The 21,214-nt window shown below is 39.4% G+C and overlaps 3 protein-coding genes across 6 annotated transcripts; 1 reads left to right on the top strand and 2 right to left on the bottom strand.

Moving 5' to 3' along the window:
- The first annotated feature begins 128 nt into the window (after positions 1-128).
- On the top strand, positions 129-4,560 carry cib3 (calcium and integrin binding family member 3). The gene is made up of 6 exons (XM_026312923.2): positions 129-542; positions 1,273-1,307; positions 1,822-1,933; positions 2,488-2,635; positions 3,726-3,921; positions 4,100-4,560. The coding sequence occupies exons 1-6, from the start codon at positions 492-494 to the stop codon at positions 4,119-4,121; spliced, it is 564 nt and encodes a 187-aa protein (XP_026168708.1). The 5' UTR covers positions 129-491; the 3' UTR covers positions 4,122-4,560.
- Positions 4,561-6,148: 1,588 nt separating this feature from the next.
- On the bottom strand, positions 6,149-9,461 carry LOC113133899 (ras-related protein Rab-8A-like). 2 transcript variants are annotated; one of them, XM_026312920.1, is made up of 8 exons: positions 9,292-9,461; positions 8,697-8,757; positions 8,214-8,274; positions 8,047-8,124; positions 7,841-7,930; positions 7,596-7,661; positions 7,468-7,518; positions 6,149-7,234 (listed from the first exon to the last, which is right to left on the bottom strand). In XM_026312920.1, exons 1-8 carry the CDS (start codon positions 9,413-9,415, stop codon positions 7,145-7,147), a joined length of 621 nt encoding a protein of 206 aa, XP_026168705.1. In that variant the 5' UTR covers positions 9,416-9,461; the 3' UTR covers positions 6,149-7,144. The 2 variants fall into 2 exon arrangements, with proteins under 2 accessions (XP_026168705.1, XP_026168707.1); XM_026312922.1 differs by having other exon boundaries at positions 9,185-9,307.
- A 538-nt stretch (positions 9,462-9,999) lies between these two features.
- tpm4b (tropomyosin 4b) lies at positions 10,000-17,392 on the bottom strand. 3 transcript variants are annotated; one of them, XM_026313588.1, is made up of 9 exons: positions 17,098-17,389; positions 15,469-15,594; positions 12,163-12,296; positions 11,907-12,024; positions 11,760-11,830; positions 11,577-11,652; positions 11,245-11,307; positions 11,088-11,157; positions 10,000-10,348 (listed from the first exon to the last, which is right to left on the bottom strand). In XM_026313588.1, exons 1-9 carry the CDS (start codon positions 17,209-17,211, stop codon positions 10,266-10,268), a joined length of 855 nt encoding a protein of 284 aa, XP_026169373.1. In that variant the 5' UTR covers positions 17,212-17,389; the 3' UTR covers positions 10,000-10,265. The 3 variants fall into 3 exon arrangements, with proteins under 3 accessions (XP_026169373.1, XP_026169374.1, XP_026169375.1); XM_026313590.2 differs by lacking the exon at positions 10,000-10,348 and adding an exon at positions 10,799-10,896 and having other exon boundaries at positions 17,098-17,392; XM_026313589.1 differs by lacking the exons at positions 15,469-15,594; positions 17,098-17,389 and adding an exon at positions 13,503-13,805.
- Between the last annotated feature and the right edge of the window lie 3,822 nt (positions 17,393-21,214).

Here is a 21,214-nt window from a genome sequence, read left to right as displayed (position 1 = left end):
GTATATTACAACAATGCTGTTTTATACTGTATAATACCTTACCTAAAACTGAATGTGAAAATGCACTGGAATACCATATATACTGTATGTATCCAATAATAATAATAGTTCTCAACTGAAATAAAACTTGTTTCCTGTCAAAAACTATTTTCCCACTACAAAAACCTGTCTCTACAGAGTGTAACCTGAGTAGCGACCGAGGCGTTGGCCATAGAGTGGCACTAAAGGGGGTTGATACCACTTGACATGTTGCTGGACGGCAGCCCTTGCTCATTGTCAAAGGGGCTGCTCTTCACAATGGAGAAAATGATGAAATGCTGCCATTATAATGGGGACCAAAGGGCCTGTGACAGTCCGACACCCGATCTCTTCTTTGGCTCTGGGTTCCTTTTGTCCCAGTATTTCATATCTGACATATCCATGCACACTAAAAAAAGCACTTGATGTTGGAGCAGCGATGGACCTGAGGCTTGTTGTTTGCACGCACAGACATGGGGAATAAACAGACCATCTTTACAGCACAGCAGCTAGATGCCTATCAGGTTTGTGCTTTTTTTCTGAACGAGACCTTTATCTTTGAATTTAAATGCTGCTTCTCTTATCAGACCTACCTACTAACATCTGTAAATAGGTTAAATAAACAAAAAGGGTTCGATGGCTTGTCTGTTTATAAAAAAAGAACCAGGAGCATGTGGTGCACCTGGTCAGAGAGGTATTGAACAAAGTTTCCCTGACAGTGTTTGTTGATTCAGTATTTGTTTTTCTAATTTTATAACCTTACTTTTAACAAAGGTTAGGGACAGGATGCATAGTGTTAAACAAATAATATTAATCTGTGGTATTCAATGTAAATTATGTGTCTGTAAATAAAACTAGTGGTGAAATGTGCCATGCAACATTTAGTCCAGTTATTGACTTTACTGCATTCAAGTATGTAGGTACAATTTTGAGATTACAAATATTGTACAGCCAGGGTAACAACAAGGGTAATTTTCAGTAATGAAAAACTTTTACTTTTGATACTTTCAATCCATTTTGTTGCAAAAACATCTGTATCTCTTGCATCTGTACTTCACTTACTATTAAAACTGCATGTGCAGAACTGTTGCATGTATGGGAATATTATATATATAAGTGTTGAACTGCTATTATCATTATTTCAGTAAATGTTCTGTCATCACTATCATCACTGTATCTAACAGAATATTAAGCACCATATTGCACAGGAAAATCTGTATCCTAATGTCGCTGACAGTTCTCGCTCTCCTGCAGGATTGTACGTACTTTACAAGAAAAGAAATTCTCAGGTGAGCATATGATTATATTTTGACACTGTTACCTAAACGGTGGTAAATCAGATTATTTCCGAGTCATTGCTGGTGTGACACACAGCTGAATTTTGTTCTACCCTGTAACTCTAAACTACAGTATCAGGAGTCCTACTGTGGGGTAGACATAACTGAGACCACATAGTATTTTAAATCTGTTTTTTAAATACACTTTCAGAACTTTATTATATTGAAATATGTAAGATATATAATATATTCAGGGTGTACCCCTGCCTTTTTCCCCTAAGAGAGCTGAGATAGGCTCCAGCAGATCCCTGTGGACCCTGAACAGGAATAAGTGGGTATAGATAACGGATGGATGGTTACAGTGTTTGCCACAATAAAGAAAAATAGAAACTGCAGCTGAATCGTATAGAGTTTTCTAATTAATTTTTTTAAACTATCAATCTCCCCTTTAAAATACACAACTACATATTACAGAAGATATTTTGTAATTCAGTATTGAAAGTAAATATTTGAAACTTTTCCCTAGACTTTTCTACCGCTATCGGGATTTGGCACCGCAGCTCGTTCCTCTTGACTACACCAACCAACCAGATGTGAAGTTACCATATGAGCTGATTGGCAGTATGCCCGAGCTAAAGGTAGACCCACTGGCGCACATACACCCTGCAGACCCGCTGTCTCCCAGTGTTCCCAATCCATAATTAATGGCCAACTAATCGACAGAATTCTTTGAAAGGCTATATGTTACCTGACTCCTTTGAACTTGAAGAATGTTGGTGGGTCCTTAGGGACACACTTGTTGGAAATGGGTCAATTATATGCCTCTTTACACAATGACAGCAAGATAAACAGGTGTGTTAACATGCTGGTCACAGACATGTCCTGAGAGAGAGAGAGTGAGCATGTCAAGATTATACTTTCCCTCACAGTCATTCATTATTCTAGATTATGTAGGTTTCACACATTTTTTTTTGAATCCACATTAGAAAAAAATTAAAACAGAATAGATCAGAAGAATATGAGATATGCACCACAGTAAAACACGTTATGGCCAGAATAGAAGATTAGACCACATGAAGCCATTGAGTTCTATTCTTACCTAGGTAAGGTATTTCGTTCTTGATACTGCACTGAATTACTCACAGAAAACTTGCCAGTGTTTCACAGGAGCCCTTGTGTGCCCTCTGTCCAGGACAACCCATTTCGTCAGAGGATTGCTGAGGTTTTCTCTGAGGATGGAGAGGGAAACATGACACTGGATGACTTTTTAGACATGTTTTCAGTCCTGAGTGAGATGGCACCACGTGACCTCAAGGCCTACTATGCTTTCAAAATTTATGGTAGTAAATTTTTAAAATCATTTTAATTCTCTGTCTGTTTTGTTGAGGCATTTCTTCCTCATTGTTTAAGGTATCTTAACCATTGTACGTGTAAAAAACAGTCTTAAAAATAATCATACATTTTTTAAGCTTAATTTTTTTTCTTAATTTATCCTCTTATACAACCCTGTGAGTTTAAAAGCAACACATGGAATATGTGAACCATGCATTTTAATATGGTGCACTCATACTATATGATAACAGAGCAGACTTGGTGAAGGGTTATGGAGCTTTGAGCATGACAGATGGTGCATGGACTGTTGTAAATGATTAACCAGCCCATTATTGAGGCAAAGAGCTTGTCAAAGCCCAGGTAGTGCTCAGCACTATTGTCCACGCTAAATAACAATCGCTGACAGATGAAGAGTTATATACACATCGCCTTGGTCATGGGTCAAGGAAACTTTAATTCATTATTCAGACCAACACAGGAGAAAAAAGGGGACATAATGAAGATGTATGAGCTCAGACACCTAAAATGACTCTCTAATCAATGGTTGGGTGTGGTGAGTGAATCTGGAAGGCTTAACAAATATGTTTAATATTAGCATAATGCATATAGCCTTGTGGGAAAGACGCTTTATGCAATTTTAGTCTAATCTAAATATGCTGAGAATAGTCACAAAATATCAACTGGAAAAGTACATATTGTATATGTAATATTAATTAGGAATGTCATTCAGGATATATGAAGATTACCTCAAGACCTGCAACTAAGAATTATCCTCCTTATCAATGAATCCGACTGATGAGACACGACACGTGGGACCCAAACAGACACAGGGAATACATGCAAATTTGACATAGAATGACCCAGGTCCAGATGATATATTCAAATAGCTTGCTTTGTCCTACCACACTATCCTAAAACCCAAGGTTAATTACTTTAAATTCCAAAACTCAGCACTGACATTTGAGAAGCAGTAAGCAGTGAATCTGATATATTTTTGTTTGAAATGAAATGAACCTGACAATCAGAATAGTTGTCTAATTTATAAATCGACTGATCATTTCACCTCTAGGCATGTTCTTATTTTGCATCTTTTGCAAGATTTCAACAATGATGACTTCATCTGCAAGTCAGACCTGGAGAAGACACTGAACAAACTGACCCGTAACGAGCTGACGGAGGATGAGGTGAGGATGGTGTGTGAGAAGGTCATAGATGAAGCTGACCTGGACAATGATGGACGTCTGTCACTGGAGGACTTCCAGCACATGATCGTCCGAGCTCCCGACTTCCTCAGGTAAGGCAGTGGTAAACATTTACCACAAGATATAATGAAGTCTAAACCCACCTAGATAAAATACATGAGAACACATTTATTTCATATTATGTTACACACAAATAATATAGCCTAATGTCCATTAAGCTACCTTGACTGCTGAGAAAATCAAACCTGTTCTTCCAATGTCTGTTCACAGCACCTTCCACATAAGGATATAAGGAAATGAAGCAACTGTGGACATTAATTTCCATAGCACCTAAAGGATGGGCTGATGATAAAAAGCACAGAAATCCTGACATTCTGACTTGTAACTACTTTGATGTAAATGTAAAAGTTTTTGCATGTTTGGGTTTTATTTTGTAAAAAATAACACCAGTCTTGGTGTGACTGCAAGTCTATTGTCAGGTGGAAGGATCAGCAAATCCATCAAGATAAGGCCCATTAGTTCTGACCAGCAACAGTAGATTTGGTGCTTTGTCTCTAAAGGAGTTCAGTTACAAAAGAAATTCATGCCAGAATATTCCAGTAGCTCAAAGCGGGTCAATAAAGGCAGAGCTATTTGTCATGAAACCAGCTTCACTGTGCAACAAAGGGGTCAGCTGATGGTGTCACGTCCTCTGATTGCCAGCCCATAAAAAAAAAAAAAATCACTGGATTAAACAAAACAAAAAAAAGTTAGTTTTATAATGTTATTTTATTAAATCAAAAGTACTTATATCTACAAATTGTAGATACATTTTCATATGGGTTTAGAAAGTACAGTACAATTTAAGTAGACCTCTTTTTTGTCAGTGATATATACAATGTTTTTTTTTTCAGTATTTTTCCAAAATGTATTATTCTCCCTGTGTACTTCACAATGTAGAATGAAAATATGGCTGTAAAAAGGATGTACAATAAACTTTGACATGTGATAAGTCTTACGAAAAAGATATGATTTAAACAAAATCAAAGAGGAAATATCAGTTTGGCTGAACATTATACAGCTTGAGTCCCAAAAAAGTCTGTTCCCTATGTTTCTGTGTATGACTTAAAGCTACAGTATCACTCAAACTCTGACAACCATATTATCTCAACATTTACTTTACCTTCCATCACGTGAAACTTTACTTGCACTGATGTAGCAAAGCAGTTTTCTAAAAACAGTATTTTCTGTTTTTGGCTCAGTGAAAGACAAACAAAAATAACAAAAAGCCCATACATTCAACTGTACAGGTCTACAAATATGTCTGAAAATTACATTACACAAATATGCACAGGTCCAAGACTCACAATGCATAGCTCACCTATGACAGTACTGAGTAATAGTAGTTAAGACAAATGGGCATGGTAGCTTTGAGGTCCCAAATTATTATGAAAAAGGTGCAGGCAAGCAACAACAAATTAACCCTCGATGTTGTGCATATTGGAGCTTCATTTTCAGACTAGCAACAAATGCAGGAATGAAATATGACGAACAATGGAGGGTACAAGTTTACATCACACAAGTCTACTACACTGTGGCTCATGGTGTTAATTAAATACTGGTTTAAATTTGAGACCAGGTGGTCACTGGGTGCATACTGTGCCTCTGGTGCCAACTACACTCACACTACAGATAAAATGTAAGAAAATGTACAGTTTTACTAAACTGGGCCACTGTTACACTTAGGTCAAGCCAGGTTTCATGTCATCCAAGATAATTTCATTTTAAACTACTTTGGCAGGGCAGTAGCACAGAAACAGAGGCTGACAAATTGTTCTATAAATATATATATGGCTGCTTAAGTACGTTATGGTAAAATTTTTCAGTGAACTCATACCAGGACAGTGGATCACTAGTAGTGAAATTGCAAAGAAGATCAAGTTAGTTATAAGTAGGTGCAGTAAAATTTAGGAGTTGTGCCCATGATATTACAAAGAAGCATTAGATCAAAAACACTTTAGGTAAATAATTCTATTGCTGTATTGCAAAACTATCACTTGGCACAGACTACACACAAACACGTGATACTGGTAAAGTGCAAGGAGAGCTGCATGGATAGCAGAGGGTGAAAGGGCTTACAGTGAGAAACCTTGAGAATGATTTTAACTGCTGATTGAGAACGATTTTAATTGCTGATCAATTAACCAGAGACATCATTTAGCTTGAAAGACAGAGCTGCTGCAAAACCTTCACATCAAATTAAAGGTCAACACTTTAAAACAGTCTGATGAAGAACTTGAACAACAGAGATAATAAACCGCACAACTAGTTTGATAATTCAAAAATACTTTAAGTCATTCAGTTTCACAAATGGGAGAATTTGGGGCTTTTCTTATGTGATAGCAAAAAAAAGGTTTATGGTGTTTCGACTATTGGTTGGCAAAACATGTGCCAATGTTGGCAAAATGACAAAATAAATCTGAGGAAGTTGCCTTGGGCTTCACTTCAACAATGTTCTGCGGGTAATTTGACAGCAGAACTTCATCTACACAGGCAGACATCTGGATTGTATTTTTAGGTTTTGTGTTGCCAAAGCGACCTCAGACACTTGAAAGCTTTTGCAGAATGGCTGAGAATAACTGAAGGCAATGTGTAATGATAGGGGCGTGATAAAACATACATTTTTGTCACATCAAATGCTCATCAAGAAGTTGACGCATACTGAAAAACTGCACTAAAACCTTTCAGTTCAATTCCTCTCTCGCCCTTGACTGTATTATGCTTGATATGGTTCTTAACTGCAGAAATGAAAGGAAAGCATGTGCTGCTCTGTTTCACTGGGGTTCAAGCCTATCAGTCTCTGGATGTCATTTGTCACATAAAAAGGGAAGGAACACTAATAAAAATAGATCTAAATATAACATTTGTATTTATAATCCCAAAACCTCAACAATAATTAAATGATTTCTCATTCTCAGTTGTGCTACCAGCTCTATGAAATATGAGTGCACAGAACAAAGAGACTAAGATCAGAAGTAAGAGCCTGTCATTTGTGTGGTACAGAACATCCGGACAATACTCCTGGTCGAGTCATTCATAGGTTATGTGGACTGACCCATGAAGACAACGGATCTTCTTATAAGTGGAAGAGATGCACCACTGGAAGCTTTCAGAAGAGAAAGGGAGGGGATGTCCTCCACTTACTGGGAGTAGAATGGTTTGTGTGGGAGGACAGGCCATAGTTGGAGAGAAAAGGGAAGAGGGAGGAAGTGCTAAAGGCAAGCACAGTCCACTTATGTCCAGCCAGCTGGCAGCAAGTGTCAAAGGCCTCAGTCCTCAGAGTAGATTGCAGCGGAAGAAGCTGCTCTTTTTCTGAGGCTCTGAGATCTTAACACCGTGACTGCTGCCCTGTGGTGTGTTGCCCTCCTGCAACAAAACAAACAGGTGACTGCTCTGTCATGTAGAACTGCTTTCATCTGGTTCATTAACTTTCTTTTAATACATCTGCATTTATTTATTACAACCAAAGGCACCTGGACATTCATCTTCAGAATTCAGGAATTTTAGAAACACTTCATATAATAAATATTTAGGACCACTGAAAGAAACTGATTACATGTGTCATTTTCTCACATTATCTATAAGAGGTCATCTCTTACCAATTTGGTGTCCATTTTTGATTTGATGTCTCTAGCAAGTGTTAAAAATGCCTGTGAACCAGAACAAAAATATGTCACATTTTTGATACAACATCTTTGCCATACGGTAACTCAGACAAGCTACTTACATTTTCCACATTGATGTTGGCCTTTGCACTTGTCTCCATGAACTTGATTCCATATTCTAATGCAAGCTGAAAGAGAACAAGAGGACTTAGGAGAAATTAAGATTGTACTATCCATCCATCTTCTATACCCACTTATTCCTTAACCAGGGGCCCAGGGATCTGCTGGAGCCTATCCCAGCTCTCTTTGGGTGAAAGGCAGGGGTACACCGTGGAAGTTATTATTTGAACTTCAACAAACTTCTCACCTTTTCCCCCCTCTCTTTGGAGACCTGTCTCTTGTCATTGATGTCACACTTGTTGCCAAGAACCATCTTCTCAACATCAGAGGACGCATGCTTGGTAAAAGCAGAGAAATGTCATAAAAACAGCATGCTACACAGAGCCAAAGACAAAAAAAAAAAAAAAAAAACAGCAAGCAAAGAGAAAAGGTTGTATTTGAGGCAGTAAATACCTCCTCTATGTTCCGTATCCAATTTTTGATATTGTCAAAGGACTTCTCATTGGTGATGTCGTAAACAAGCATGATGCCCTGAAAAGGATTGTAAATCAGACCTCAGGCACTGTGGCTTCTCAGGAGAGGGGCTTGATCATCTACTATAAATCCATAAAGATACCCACCATTGCTCCTCTGTAGTAAGCTGTCGTGATTGTTCGGAAGCGCTCCTGGCCAGCTGTATCCCTGGAAAAAAAATAATAATACTGTAGCTTAATGATCAATGTTTGGACAAATGGTGGAGGAAAGATTATTAGATCATTAATTCTGTATAGCAAGTATTACAAGTTCATATGAAGTGATTGGGGGGGCTGGTTTGTCTTTTTTAATCTGGTTTAACAGTGTGGTGTGTAGTTTTGGTACATTCCTGCATATGGAGTTTTACAGACTACAAGCCTCTGATTCTGCCTCTTAAAGACGTGAATATCAAGAATATTAATGTTTAGAATAATGTCACTCTTTAACGCCACCTCATCACTTAAGGTAGACAATTTACTTTCAGTATTAAAGGCATGTGAGTCTTTGCAGACGTGTGCCGCCCATACTTCATTAGCCAAACACCGACAAAAAACACATCACATTACATACATCAACAGATTCAAACTCACCATATCTGTAATTTGATCTTCTTGCCATCAAGCTCTATTGTCCTAATCTTGAAATCAATGCCTGGTGGGATAAAGAAGGATCATGAATGTCAATGTAACAACGCTAGCTTGCGAATAATTTGACTTTTTATCTGTCAAACACCTATAAACTGAGATTAAACGCCACCTCGGCTCCATGTCTCAGCAGATATAAATAATGTTTACCTAAAGAGTTTTATACGCTGAAATTAATCCGCTAAAGTGTGCTGTACAGCAGGCTTTCCGGTGTCTTACCAGAGAGTAGACGGGGACTAAGGTTAGCTGGCAGGGAAGCCACCCGGCATGAGTTAGAAACACGCAAACCCAAACATTTCTTTTCATACATTAGACAAATCCAGCCACACGGGAATGACGGGTTCCCCTTGTTGTATCTTATTACAAACTGACCTACTTTAACTAATGACAAATAAATCAAGTTTCTTTATTAACAGTAAAGAGAAAGTACTAGCCTTCCACATAGCATAGCAAGCATTCCAGTAAGTAGACGGCACCTCGGAGACAGACCATTGTGCTGCTGTAAAGAGAAAGAAACAGTTTAAATCCAGAAAAAACTTACCTATAGTGGAGATGAACGTGGAGTTGAAGGCGTCTTCTGAAAACCTGAAGAGCACACAGGTCTTCCCGACACCAGAGTCGCCGATTAGCAGTAATTTAAACAAATAGTCGTACGTCTTCGCCATACTTGATATTATTGCGGAAATCCCGCCCGGGAAGCAGCGACGCGGAGAAATGTCGCCCCCTGCTGACTCGGAATTCACCTGCAGCTGATCTCTGACTGGGACCAGTCAGCTGTGCTGGGAAATGAAAGTGTGATGGTTTGCGTGTATTGCTAAATAGTTTTCTTCTTTTTGACAAAAATAAATATATAGGTAAAAACTTTAGAAGTTGTTTCCACAGCTTTCAACCAGTCCACATGTTGGTGATGCTTTGCTGGAGGTTTTTGTGTTGTGATGATTTAGTATTTTTATTACCTTTTGTGCAGTGCCTGTATGTGAAACAAATAAAGGTGATGAATGTTGTTGTGACTATAATAACATTTCCTTACCTCCCTCACAACAGTATCTGATCTAAAGTCTAATGACCCATTTGCTCAGTACTGGTGACACTGACCAGCAGGAAAATAATATCTGCACTTTGTGTTTGAAGCATTAATTGGCTTAGATGAGCAAACTGGAAAACTAAACACCTGATGTGTGTTTCTTTCTCCAGTTACAGTTTCTGACTATGTGTTCAAACTGCACACACACAACACATAAAAACTCACTTCACCACCATCATCATCAGTTTTATTCGGGCTCAGAATTTGGTCTTCAAAACAATTTCCAGCACCAAAACTGAAATTGTATGGACCCAAAACCATTTTTAAAAAAGGAAAAGGAACAAACAACAAAAGCAAAAACATAAACATAAATATAGAAAATGGGTATATGTGTTTTTACTAGGAATATGAGTGGGATCACAGAATATGGATGGCATTTAGAAAGTCACTTTTACAAAACAATTTTTTTATTGCTTGATGTTTTTGGTATTTTACAAGCTACTGAGCTCTTGCAGTGTTTGGTCCAGGACTTGTTGCATTCCTACGTTTTCTTCTTTTGCATGTGATAGGTTCTCTGCAATAAAAAGTAGCAGTAGATATAAAATGCCATGACTATGACAACAGGTAGATCAGCTGACAACATATATGTAATAGGTAAGCTAATAAAACATAGTCATTTTAAAGAAGGCAAAGCAAGAGGAATATACTTGCATAAAATATGTAATTCTACAATCTGGGCTTTCATGTTTCGGGCCAATAATTATAGACAATACACACGGAATACCTCTATATCTGACTGATTAGCTAAGGCATAACATGCAATATACCTTAATGAGGAAAATAACAGGTGTGGAGTGGTGAAAAACAGGCTTATGTAAAAAGAAATAAGACAAGATAAACCAGAAATATATTTACTGAGTTTTATTTTAATGGAAAGTGAACAAGAAGCAGTGAGAGCAAAGCGAGAAAAGAAGAGACAAAGTGTTTACAGTCAGGCAAGATGAAACAACGAGAAAACATCATGGGCTAAATGCAAGATTTACATGGTGTTCATATCATTGAGAGCATGATCCAGCTCCTCACTGATAGCTTTGTATTTCAGCTTCTGAGTGTGCAGTTCGTCTGCAGGTCAAAGGCACAGAGGAAGCAGGTGGAGGAGGTTGAGAAAAAGGGAGAATTTAGCAGGCCATGGGGAGTGATCAGAAGGGGGATGAAAGAAAACAGGGCAAAAGATTAAGAAAAGTGAATCTTTTAAAAAAGAGAGAGTAACAAGACAGCATAGGAGGAGTGAAAAGAATTTAAATCACATGTACCTTCTAAGTCATCTATGGTCTTTTCCAGCTTAGCCACTGTCCTTTCTGCAAATTCAGCACGGGTTTCTGCCTTTGAAGGAGAACCAATAAACTATTAATCATCCAAACACATATTAGCTTCCCTTTGAGAATACGGCATCAACAGACATGAACTTACCTCCTTAAGTCTGTCGTTCAGGACTTTAATCTCCTCCTCATATTTGTCTTCTTTCTCAGAGTACTACAGTGACAAATAGTTGAGAAAGGTCGGTTAATTTTCAAAACAATGAATCCAAAATATTTTATTCTTGGAAAACTGCCTTTTCCATACTTAGTATTTTTATTGGAAATGTATTAATATACATTTTAGATTGTATGTGGGTTTGGAGCACACCGCTCCTGGGCCAGTGCACATTTCATATTACTGAGTCCCAGTGATTAGTGAGAGTGAATGCAGGTCAAGCATCGAGCTGAGGGAAAATAAGGTGCACCATCAGACTGAGTGCTTACCTTATCTGACTGAGCCTCTAGAGACTTCAGGTTGTTGGTGACATTCTTTAGCTCTTCTTCCAGGTCACTACATTTACTTTATGGATCGAGAAATACATGTTAATGTTTTGAATATGTCTGAGGTTTATGTTGAACGTCTGAATAATGTTTGCAAACATGCACATATAACTTATTTGTACTTACAGTTCTGAAATTTCTGCCCTCTCTTCTGCTCTCTCTAACTCCCCCTCAAGGATGACCAGTTTACGGGCCACCTGACGTTAAAGAAGTCAGAGTTGAGAAAAAAAAACACACCCAGTTCATCCCCAGACATGATCTCCGAGGCCATACCTCCTCATATTTGCGGTCGGCCTCCTCAGCGATGTGCTTTGCTTCCTTGAGTTGCATCTCCTGAACCTCCATCTTCTCCTCGTCTTTCATGGCTCTGTTCTCGATCACCTTCATACCTCTAAAGATGAGTAAGATAAAAGATAATAAAATAAATAAACTAATAGATGTGTATGGCTAATAATGACTTTCACTATAGTAATAATTAGTTTTCGCTGCTGCTGGATACAGAATGACAGACTCATGTGTTGATTATCACCTTTCACTCTCATCTGCAGCCTTCTCAGCCTCCTCCAGTTTCTGCAGGGCTGTGGCCAGTCGCTCCTGAGCACGGTCCAACTCCTCCTCCACCAGCTGGATCCTGCGGTTCAAAGACGCCACATCGCCCTCGGCCTGTGGAGAGACGGGACAGAGCGAGACAGAGGAATCAGAGGTCACAGGTCAGCCAGGAAACACGCTGCCATCACAAGAGGAAGGATGTGGCTCAGGATGGAAAAAGCTTGGAGACAATATAAATGAAAATAATTCATTCAGGGTTTTTTAGATCTTGGTTTAAAGTGGAACCTCCCATTAATATTGCAGCTGTGATTGTGTTTTACTATTTTACATGTGGCTACTTCTTTCTTAATGTCATATGGTCTGAACTTTATGAGCAGTGTGTTGATAGTTACTGATTAATGCCTATTTACTCCCTGAAAACTCCCCAGTACAACCTGAGCTGTTCCTGTTTTCTTTTCTCTCCTGTCTAGTAAGTTTCTTAAGCACAATCAGTTTCACTCTCAACAGCCATGATGAGTTCTGGACTTTGCAGCTTGACCAGATCCAGATCCTTTGGAAACATGCTGACTTTGGAAAACAGAGTAACTGCGTTAACCCTGATATACCCGAAGTGGTGCAGCTGGCCGGACTGTTTTAAAGTAAAGCTGTGTATGTTTGGGAGGCAGCACTCTGCCTGTTTCCTGTTGGCCTGATATCACAGATAATCACTTCTGCTCTCTTCTTCCTGTGTAAAGCATGAAGAGGAGGAGGAGGAGAAGGAGGAAGGATTACATCTCCTACTTTAATTTATGTGTCATTCAGTCCAAAACCTCAAAGGGCGAGAAGTGGAAACAAGAAAAAGATTTTTGGGAGAAACAGGAACAAGCCATTTCCCAGATGTGTTAAGTTGTTATGGAGCCGAATCCAAGCGAATAAAACGTTATAAACCTGTAATCCCTTAATAGTTAACCAACCCCGCCGGGAGATTATGTCACACTATGGGCTCTGCAGAAGTTCTGGCTGTTTTAGCAGATACAAGGAGGCTTGAAGTTAAATGAGGCAGCCGAAGAAAACTCATTATAGTTAAACACCCTGATTTCCCAGTACAGGCCAAAACGACATTATTTAGACATTAGGAATGAAAACTGAGAGATTTGCTCTGGAGATCCGCAGTCAAAGTTGGAAATTCTTACAGGATCGTTCCAGGAGTGTTATTAGCGCTACCTTCAGTCTCGCACTGACAGATTGTGTTTAAACCCTCAGGAAAGATGCTCGACAGCTGTGGGGAAATGTTAGATTAAAATAAACGGCCCAGAGACGAAAAAGCAGAAATGGTCTCACTTTTTCGCGCAGTTCCTGTTCAGTGTCCAGCTCTCTCTGGACTGCCAGGGCTCGGTCTTCTGCCTCATCAACTTGTTGCTGGAGGGTTTGGATTTTCTTCTTCACCATCTCCATGATCTCGGTTACTTTGTTTTCTCAACGGCAGAGAAGGAGCCAAAAATGTTTCCGGACCTGTGTCCTCGTAAAGCTGAAGCTGGTTTAAGGAAAAAGTTACAGGCCCCGAAGAAAATCTTTTTTCTCTCTCTCCGGGGCAGGAAATCACGGACGTGCAGTAATGGGATGGGAAAAAAAGGGCTGGGAGTTTTCAGGAAATTTATGGTGAGATCGTCCAATCCTGTGAAGACGTCAGGCTCAGATGACATCACAGGATTTAGGAGGGGAAGGGACTGCTCTTTTCCTCCACAAAGGAGGTGTGTAATGTCAGGTCACGTCTGTCTGAGCCTGGCTTTTCTATTGTGGACTTATAAGGCCAGCGTGAGGCGCTGCTTAGGCTGCATTTTTGAGCTCTTATTAAAGAGTCTGGTAGAGATCCAGAGGAAGAATGCTGTGTGAATCATTTGATATATGAATCACACATTTTAATCAACTAAAAAAGAATGGAAAAGCAGAAAAAGAGGCGAGTTTGAAAACGAATAGTCGTCAAAGGTCCAAAGATTTGTGGCGGTAATGATTCACTTCAACAGGGGTTGATGACCTGCAGGGGCTCGGAATGTAAATTGATTTGGTTGCAGACATGACCCGTAGCCATCGGGTGGCGACACATTCCTTCATTCCTCTTCCTCCTCCTCCTCCTCCTCCTCCTCCTGCTGCTGCTCTGTTGTAAGAGCAAAGCCTGGATTTATTTTCCCCTCCTGACCTCACATTTGTACCAGCATCCCTCACAGGCGGTGTAAAACCCACGGTAAGAATAAATAGTGGTAGAGAAACCTGCACAAAGCAAACCTGTGACACCTGAGACAGAAATCATTTGTCGTCTGACCTTTGACCTTCGAGATCTTGTTTCACCTGCTTTGACTTGTAGCTTTAGTGGGAACTGCTTTTATATTATGCTGTATACAATGCTGTACAGTAATTGTACCACTAGTCGAATTTAATTTGCACATATTGTTATAATTGAACATGTTATTAAAAAGAAAACTATTAAACTATTAAAAACTATTAATCAAGAAATATCTTTAATAAAAATAGTGTACAACAAAGAAGCCTTGATTTGGTGACCCAGGATCTCACTGCCCCAGAAGCACAAACTAAACCAAGGCTGTCTTCATTTTCAAAAGATAAAACTACACATCATATCTATGCTTTGTCTGAAAAATGGGATATTGCATTAAAAGAAAGTTCATAAAGGAAACAGATGGTCATTAACCAGCATTTTTCTAAAAGGTATGTACTGTAAGGCCAGACAGAGGAGTGTGTAAAACCTCCACCCCCAAAAAAAAGGTCAGAGCATTGATTTCATTAGACACTGCAGTATGGGGTTCTCTGTTTGCTTAAGCTACATTCCTGGGATTCCTGGTCGGCTACAGCCTGGCCAAGTTTTGTCTGTGCTTGAGACATAGCTCAGTTACAGACCTTGGTGAGCCACCAGCAATCCAGTGATTCTCAGTGGTATCTGGGTTAGGAGATACAAGTTAGTAATTTCAGGATTCATAGCAGCATTTGACTCTACACTGTGGTTGATATTTTAATATAGCCCAGGCAGTAACTCCTTGGATAGGTACACATTTTTTCCACATTCACTCTGAAATAAAAATACTAATGGATAATGCAGAACGGGCCAAGTTTCAGCAAATAGTCAGACAGACAGGAATTCATCATGTCAAGCTGACATCCAGCTGCATCAGAGTCAGAGTGGTATATTCCACCACAGTGCTGATACTTTATAAGACTGAAACCTAGTAGTTATAGTGATCCACTGTAATGTGGATAATGTGTTTCAGATGGCACCGCTGGGGTACAAACTCACATTTGTAGCCTTCTTCTCCGACAGTTCCAGTTTCTCCTGGGCATCCTTCAGGGCCTCCGAGTACTTGTCCAGCTCATCCTCTGTCCCCTTCAGTTTCTTCTGCAGAGCCAGCAGCTCATCCTCCAACTGAAGCAGTAATAATGACAGTCACAAAAGATACAGGAAAACAAACCATGGTTTTCTAGTCTACAGCCATGTTGGTTGATATTTGAGGCAGTTTTTGGGCACAGGAGACTCAGACACAGAAACGTAATTTCTTCATCAAGATGCCTGTAGATTCTTAAGAGCAACTGGGAGATGTTTTCTGAAGAGACACATTACTGCTGAATTTTTTAAATTCTTTTAAAATTTGGAACTAATCCATGAATTGCTGCTGGAGCCTGTGCCTGTATGTTCAGTGTGTCTCATCAGCCTAACTGTGCTCTGATGCTCAGCTCAACGTGCCAAGAATAGCAAAAAAGCACATCTCAGCACTATGTGAATCCCTGCCATCCAAACAAACAAGCTCTGCATAATCTTCTAGGATTTCATGACGACCGTTCCTTGATATGGGAGACATGCCGGGGGTCCATATGTGCAGTGCCAGTGACAACTGTCAGTCCATGTGCTCTCTGAGGGTGTGATTAGGGCATTGAGATGATTCCTTTCACTTGTTTTAATGTAGATCCTGGATTCACCCAAGTCGCCCCAACACCCTAGTCTCAAGCATTCCTCTCGTACCGCTACAATGACAACACCCCCACACACTGTAATAATCGCCGCTGTTTAGAAACCTCACACGTTGCATCTACAGAGGCTACTTTGCTTGTATTAAGCAGTAGAAGTATGCTATAATGAAATTAGCCCTTAAAATATCAAACTGTGAGATATGTGACACCAAATATGGATGTGCAGATATTTGGGAGTTTTTTATGTTGTACAGACTCAACTTCAGATAAATGCTGGGTCGTCAGGATCAGAGCAACAGCAGTTTTATATAGGATGTTGTAACTCCTATAGCCCTACTCCTCGTAGCTTTGAGTATCCTCCTCTATTCAAGAGCCTTTATGTCCATACATCACTGTGGACAGCCTTCACATTTTCCTGGCAACCACAAGACAAGATGCAACTCAGCATGGTGCTCACTGCTTACTTGACATTTTGTAATAAATCATATAGGATACATTTTCATTTGGATGTGTAGAATATAATATTTTGCACAAAATTACACATAAAACAATACTGTGAAATATTTTTAAATGATTCATAAACTCATTTTTAATTAGAATTTGCTTAAAATAATAATTTGGACCACTATAATTACATTGTTGTAGTTGCTCTCTTTTTTATATATATATTTTCTGATGTCTATAGCATTTCATATGCAGTATTTTATTTTTGTATTCAAGAGTATCCTTTTCAAATCCTTTTTTAAGATTGTTTATTAATACTCTCCATCTGTTCTTGTACTTCTGTTTTTACTGATGCTGTGACATTTCTTTGTAGGAATCAATGAAGTTAGAATAATCTACATGAAAATCAGTATAAGGTAATATTGATTTATTAACACCACAGTGCAGTTACACAGGAACATTCATTGATGTTTCAGTCCATCACATGCATCCTGTGGTTTTTAGAGCCATATCTCACCTGCTTGCATTTATCCTCTGCAGTCTTTTTGTCAGATTCAGCCTGTTCCGCCCTGTCGATGGCATTCTCCTTGTCCAACTTCAACATCTGCATCTTCTTTTTGATTGCCTCCATTGTGACAGCTGGGTCTCAGTGTCTTTCAGGTTTCAAAGAAAAAAAGGCTCTGATATCTTTGGGTGAGAAGCTGTTGCAGATATTCAGAGGAGAAGCCCTCACAGGTTCAGTCAGGGGGAGGTCAGAGTGAGTAAGCACAGGAGAGAAGAGGAGGATGCAAACTGAGAGTCAGTCGAGCTCTACGTGATTTAAACTTGACTGGAGGTTTAGAGACAGCCCCAGTCCCCAGTGACAGCCCTTTCCCACTATTTACCCCTTTCTGCCACTCCCCTCCTTGGCTACTCTAGAACGTACTGTGCCCCTCCTCAATCTGAACTTCACCTCTCAAAAGCTCTTGGAAGAACAGAGTGGTGTAGATGATCGCCTTATTTGGATCATGAACTTTTTGTTTTGAACAGAACAAGAGAGAAATGGTGGATAAGAAACAAGAGAATAATCCAGACTTCAGAATAACATTGTTGACACTAGTTTGGGATACCTATCCATATGTCTGTGATTTTACTTAGGAATGTTCAAATTGATGTTAATACCAGACTTGGTTAGAAAGGACATAGTTTTCATTCTAGCACTGAATGAAAAAGGGCTATATGGAAAATGAACCAGCCAAAAAAAATTAAGGGAAAGAGCTGTCTGCATGTGATCTACACCAGGCAGCTGGAACTTACCAGTCAAACTAAACCTACATAAATCAGAAGTCTACTGCAATTAAGATCCTCTTAATCACTATTGGTTTGACAGACATTTATTTAGATTTGTTTTCTATAATTTGTCAGGGACAAAGAATATAAAATGCATTGTTGTCTGGGGGAGAAACTTGTTTGACTGTGATGGATTCCAGGAATATGGTTTTATGCACCTATAAGAAGAAAATGGGTCATTGTATTGACTCCAGACTCATTTACATATTTGCACTTAAATTTATCCGACAATAGCCGACTGGTACAAACTGAATGCAAAATAACAGTTATTGATATTTGACATTTTTTATTTTTTTAAATTTAGAACCAATATTAGTGAAAAATTGGTAAAAGTCAAATAGTTTTTTTGAATGGGGGAGGTAAATATATCTGAGTATGTGACCATACTCTTAACATCAGCAGTGTTTGACTTGTTTGCTTTCTTTCAACTCATCTATACCAGATGCCCTGGCTAAAAATAAGGATTACAAGCAACGTTAAAAAACATTGAGATGTACAGTCGCCATTGAAGCCACATTTGAAGATGAACTTGGACAGTTTAACAACCTCTACTGGAGGATTATTCCCTTGACTGTTGTTCTTCCTTATGCAGACATTGTTGTGTCTGTACTTTGGCACAATTGACACTGAATCCTCTGAATCCAAACCTGATAATCTTTGTTTATGTAGGTTTGAGCAGAAGGTTGTTGCTTTTTCAGTGGAAAGCATGAATCTCAGTTTTTCCTATTTATAACTATTTACAGCTGTTGTGAACATTTCCAGGCAAATTGGTGGAGGCGTAATATTTCTCTTGTATTTTAAGAAAATATTACTTCTATACAAGTAAAATAATATTTTGAACAATTTTAAAACCAAGTGGATTATCTAAAACACTTAACGCAGTCCTTGTAACCTGAAAGTTGCGGGTTCGAGTCTCAGGACCGGCAGGAATTGTTGGTGGGGCGGAGTGAATAGCCAGCGCTCTGCCCACCTTCACTACCACGACTGAAGTGAGACCCTTGAGCAAGGCACCGGACCCCCAATTGCTCCCCGGGTGCCGCAGCGATGGCTGCCCACTGCTCTGTGTGTGTGTTCATTGCTGTGTGTGTGCACTTTGGGATGGGTTAAATGAAGAGCACAAATTCTGAGTATGGGTCACCATACTTGGCCACACAAGTCACTTTACACACCTTACACTTACACTTTTACACTTAAAACATTAGACTATTGTTCTTAGTCTTGCAGATGCCTGGTTTTCACAGAGTAATCACAGTAGGTCAAATCAAACCAATTTCCCCAAAACTGACTAAGATCATTCTGAGTGGAGACGTATCACATTAAGAAATGTGTAAAGAAATGTACGTAATGTTGTCTACAGCACAAACATTGTAACTCAATAAATCAAGTGCTGTGTTGACCAAATCATTAAACCAAATCACAAAAAATAGGTTCACAAATCTGTATGTGACACTGAAGGTGTAAGTGAACAAACAATAGAATTTTCTTTAACAGCAGTGGAAAACTCATCTTTTTTGCCTGAAGAATATGAAAGTAGTGGCTGTTTAATAGTTTTCAAATCCTGGGATTAACACAAGCTTACATCATGACATGTAATGATAAGAAGAGTGATTACGCCTTATTTGGTCTGTGCACACAGTGCTACGATAACAAGTTGCTTAGATACAATTCTGACAAGTTCATGTAGTAAATATTGATTTTGGATGTGTGTCAGATAAAAACCTTTGACTTGTGCAGGTTTTATAGTGAGCAGAAAGGAGAGTTTGAAGCAGACAGAGAGAGAGAGAAAGAGAGGGGAGGTAAGGGAGAAAAAATAGAGACAGTGATTCAGATGCAGAGTGAGAGAAATCAGAACCCTCCCACAGGAAACCAAGCTAAACTCCTCTTCTCCTTGTATGGTAAAAACTCCCCCAAAAGCCACAGGATCGCCTTGGGAGCACAGGCAAAGTCCTGCTAAGTATAAATCAAGAAGTTCTGGGAATGGTGGAACAGATTAGCTTATACATGCTACCATTAAGAATACAAACTAGCACGGTTTCAGTGGTGTTGTTTGAAGTCATGCAAGAGATATGTAGACTCTGCAGTTTAGCAGAAACATTTAAAAAGTTTGATGTTGCAACACCTGCACCTTTGACTAATCAAGTATGTAACACCTGCATGATGCAGTGACTCATGGCGTACTGAGACAAACCCATTTGTCAAGCAAAACAAACACATCTGTTCTGTTCAGCTCTGTGGTTCCTCATAAACATGTCCATTAACTGCCCAGCTCCATCCAGTGATCCCCAAACACAGTCCCACAGACAAACACTGTGTGTAATGCATGGAAGCGGCTGAGAGAAGTGGCAGCCCGTTATATTTGGGTCCATAACTCAGTCCAGTTTTATCTGTGACTTCTGATGATGTCTAGACTTCACCTTACCAGTCAAGGGATCAAAGATGTGTCACTCTGATGAGGAACAGTTGTCTCACCCAAGCCCAGTGCTGAAAGGCATTTCACACCAAAAGGGGGTGGTGTTCCTTGAGAAAACAAACTTGGACTGCCGTCAGTTTTCATTCATTCAACACACTCAACACAATTTAACTGTCCCTGCTCTAATTACCTCTATACTTAACCTTCTTCATATCTAAATCTACTTCTATATTCGTTCGACATATTGGCCACCCTTCATTATTTCACATCCCTTTCTCTGAGGGGAAAGTGCCTGCTGTTTTGGTTGGTGTACTTGAGCAGGCCTTTAAACCTCACTTATTTTAATGCTAAGCTTGCACCAACTCAATAATTACCCCAGGAGCTTTGTGTGTTATCATACACTAAAATTAATAAGTAGTATATTTTTAGATATATGAAGCAGCAGTGCTTCTGCTTGTATTTCAGTCTTCTGACTTCTGCTGAAGTCAGTAATTTGTTGCTTAAGGTTTGCACATCAGCAGGTATAGTTGGGGTGGCACAGCAGTTTGGTGGTTAGCACTGTCGCCTCACAGCAAGTAGGTCCCAGGTTTGAATCCTGTTTGACTCTGGAGTCTTTCTGTGTGCAGTTTGTATGTTCTTGTGTGGGTTTTCTCCAGGTACTTCAGCTTTCCCCTACAGTCCAAATGCATGCAGTTTAGAGTCAGTCACTGGTGACTCTACATGTTTGTCTGTCTCTATGTGTCAGCTGGTAATCAGTCTGGGGTGTACCCTGTCTCTCACCTATTGTCAAAATTGATGATCCATTGCATTAGGTGTAGAGTGAGTGGAGCCAAGGCCATATAAGCGTTTATGACAGAAGATTTTCACATATTCACTGAAGATATTAATATAAATT

This window comes from Mastacembelus armatus, chromosome 17 (assembly GCF_900324485.2).
Source record: "Mastacembelus armatus chromosome 17, fMasArm1.2, whole genome shotgun sequence".
NCBI classification, from domain to species: Eukaryota; Metazoa; Chordata; class Actinopteri; order Synbranchiformes; family Mastacembelidae; genus Mastacembelus; species Mastacembelus armatus.
The sequence above is the reverse complement of the archived record's forward strand: the minus strand, read 5'-3'. Positions and strand labels throughout refer to the sequence as shown.

Excerpts from the sequence above, each read along its gene's own strand:
- cib3 (XM_026312923.2), top strand. The coding sequence starts at position 492 with ATGGGGAATAAACAGACCATCTTTACAGCACAGCAGCTAGATGCCTAT. Across the intron at positions 1,934-2,487 it reads GCAGTATGCCCGAGCTAAAG|GACAACCCATTTCGTCAGAG; the intron begins GTAGACCCACTG and ends CCCTCTGTCCAG. Across the intron at positions 3,922-4,099 it reads CGAGCTCCCGACTTCCTCAG|CACCTTCCACATAAGGATAT; the intron begins GTAAGGCAGTGG and ends GTCTGTTCACAG.
- tpm4b (XM_026313590.2), bottom strand. The coding sequence starts at position 17,211 with ATGGAGGCAATCAAAAAGAAGATGCAGATGTTGAAGTTGGACAAGGAG. Across the intron at positions 12,297-15,468 it reads CGGAGAAGAAGGCTACAAAT|GCCGAGGGCGATGTGGCGTC; the intron begins GTGAGTTTGTAC and ends GTCTCTCCACAG. Across the intron at positions 10,897-11,087 it reads GACCATAGATGACTTAGAAG|ACGAACTGCACACTCAGAAG; the intron begins GTACATGTGATT and ends TTTGACCTGCAG.
- LOC113133899 (XM_026312920.1), bottom strand. The coding sequence starts at position 9,415 with ATGGCGAAGACGTACGACTATTTGTTTAAATTACTGCTAATCGGCGAC. Across the intron at positions 7,662-7,840 it reads CCAAAGAGAGGGGGGAAAAG|CTTGCATTAGAATATGGAAT; the intron begins GTGAGAAGTTTG and ends GTTCTCTTTCAG. Across the intron at positions 7,235-7,467 it reads CAAAAATGGACACCAAATTG|GAGGGCAACACACCACAGGG; the intron begins GTAAGAGATGAC and ends GTTTTGTTGCAG.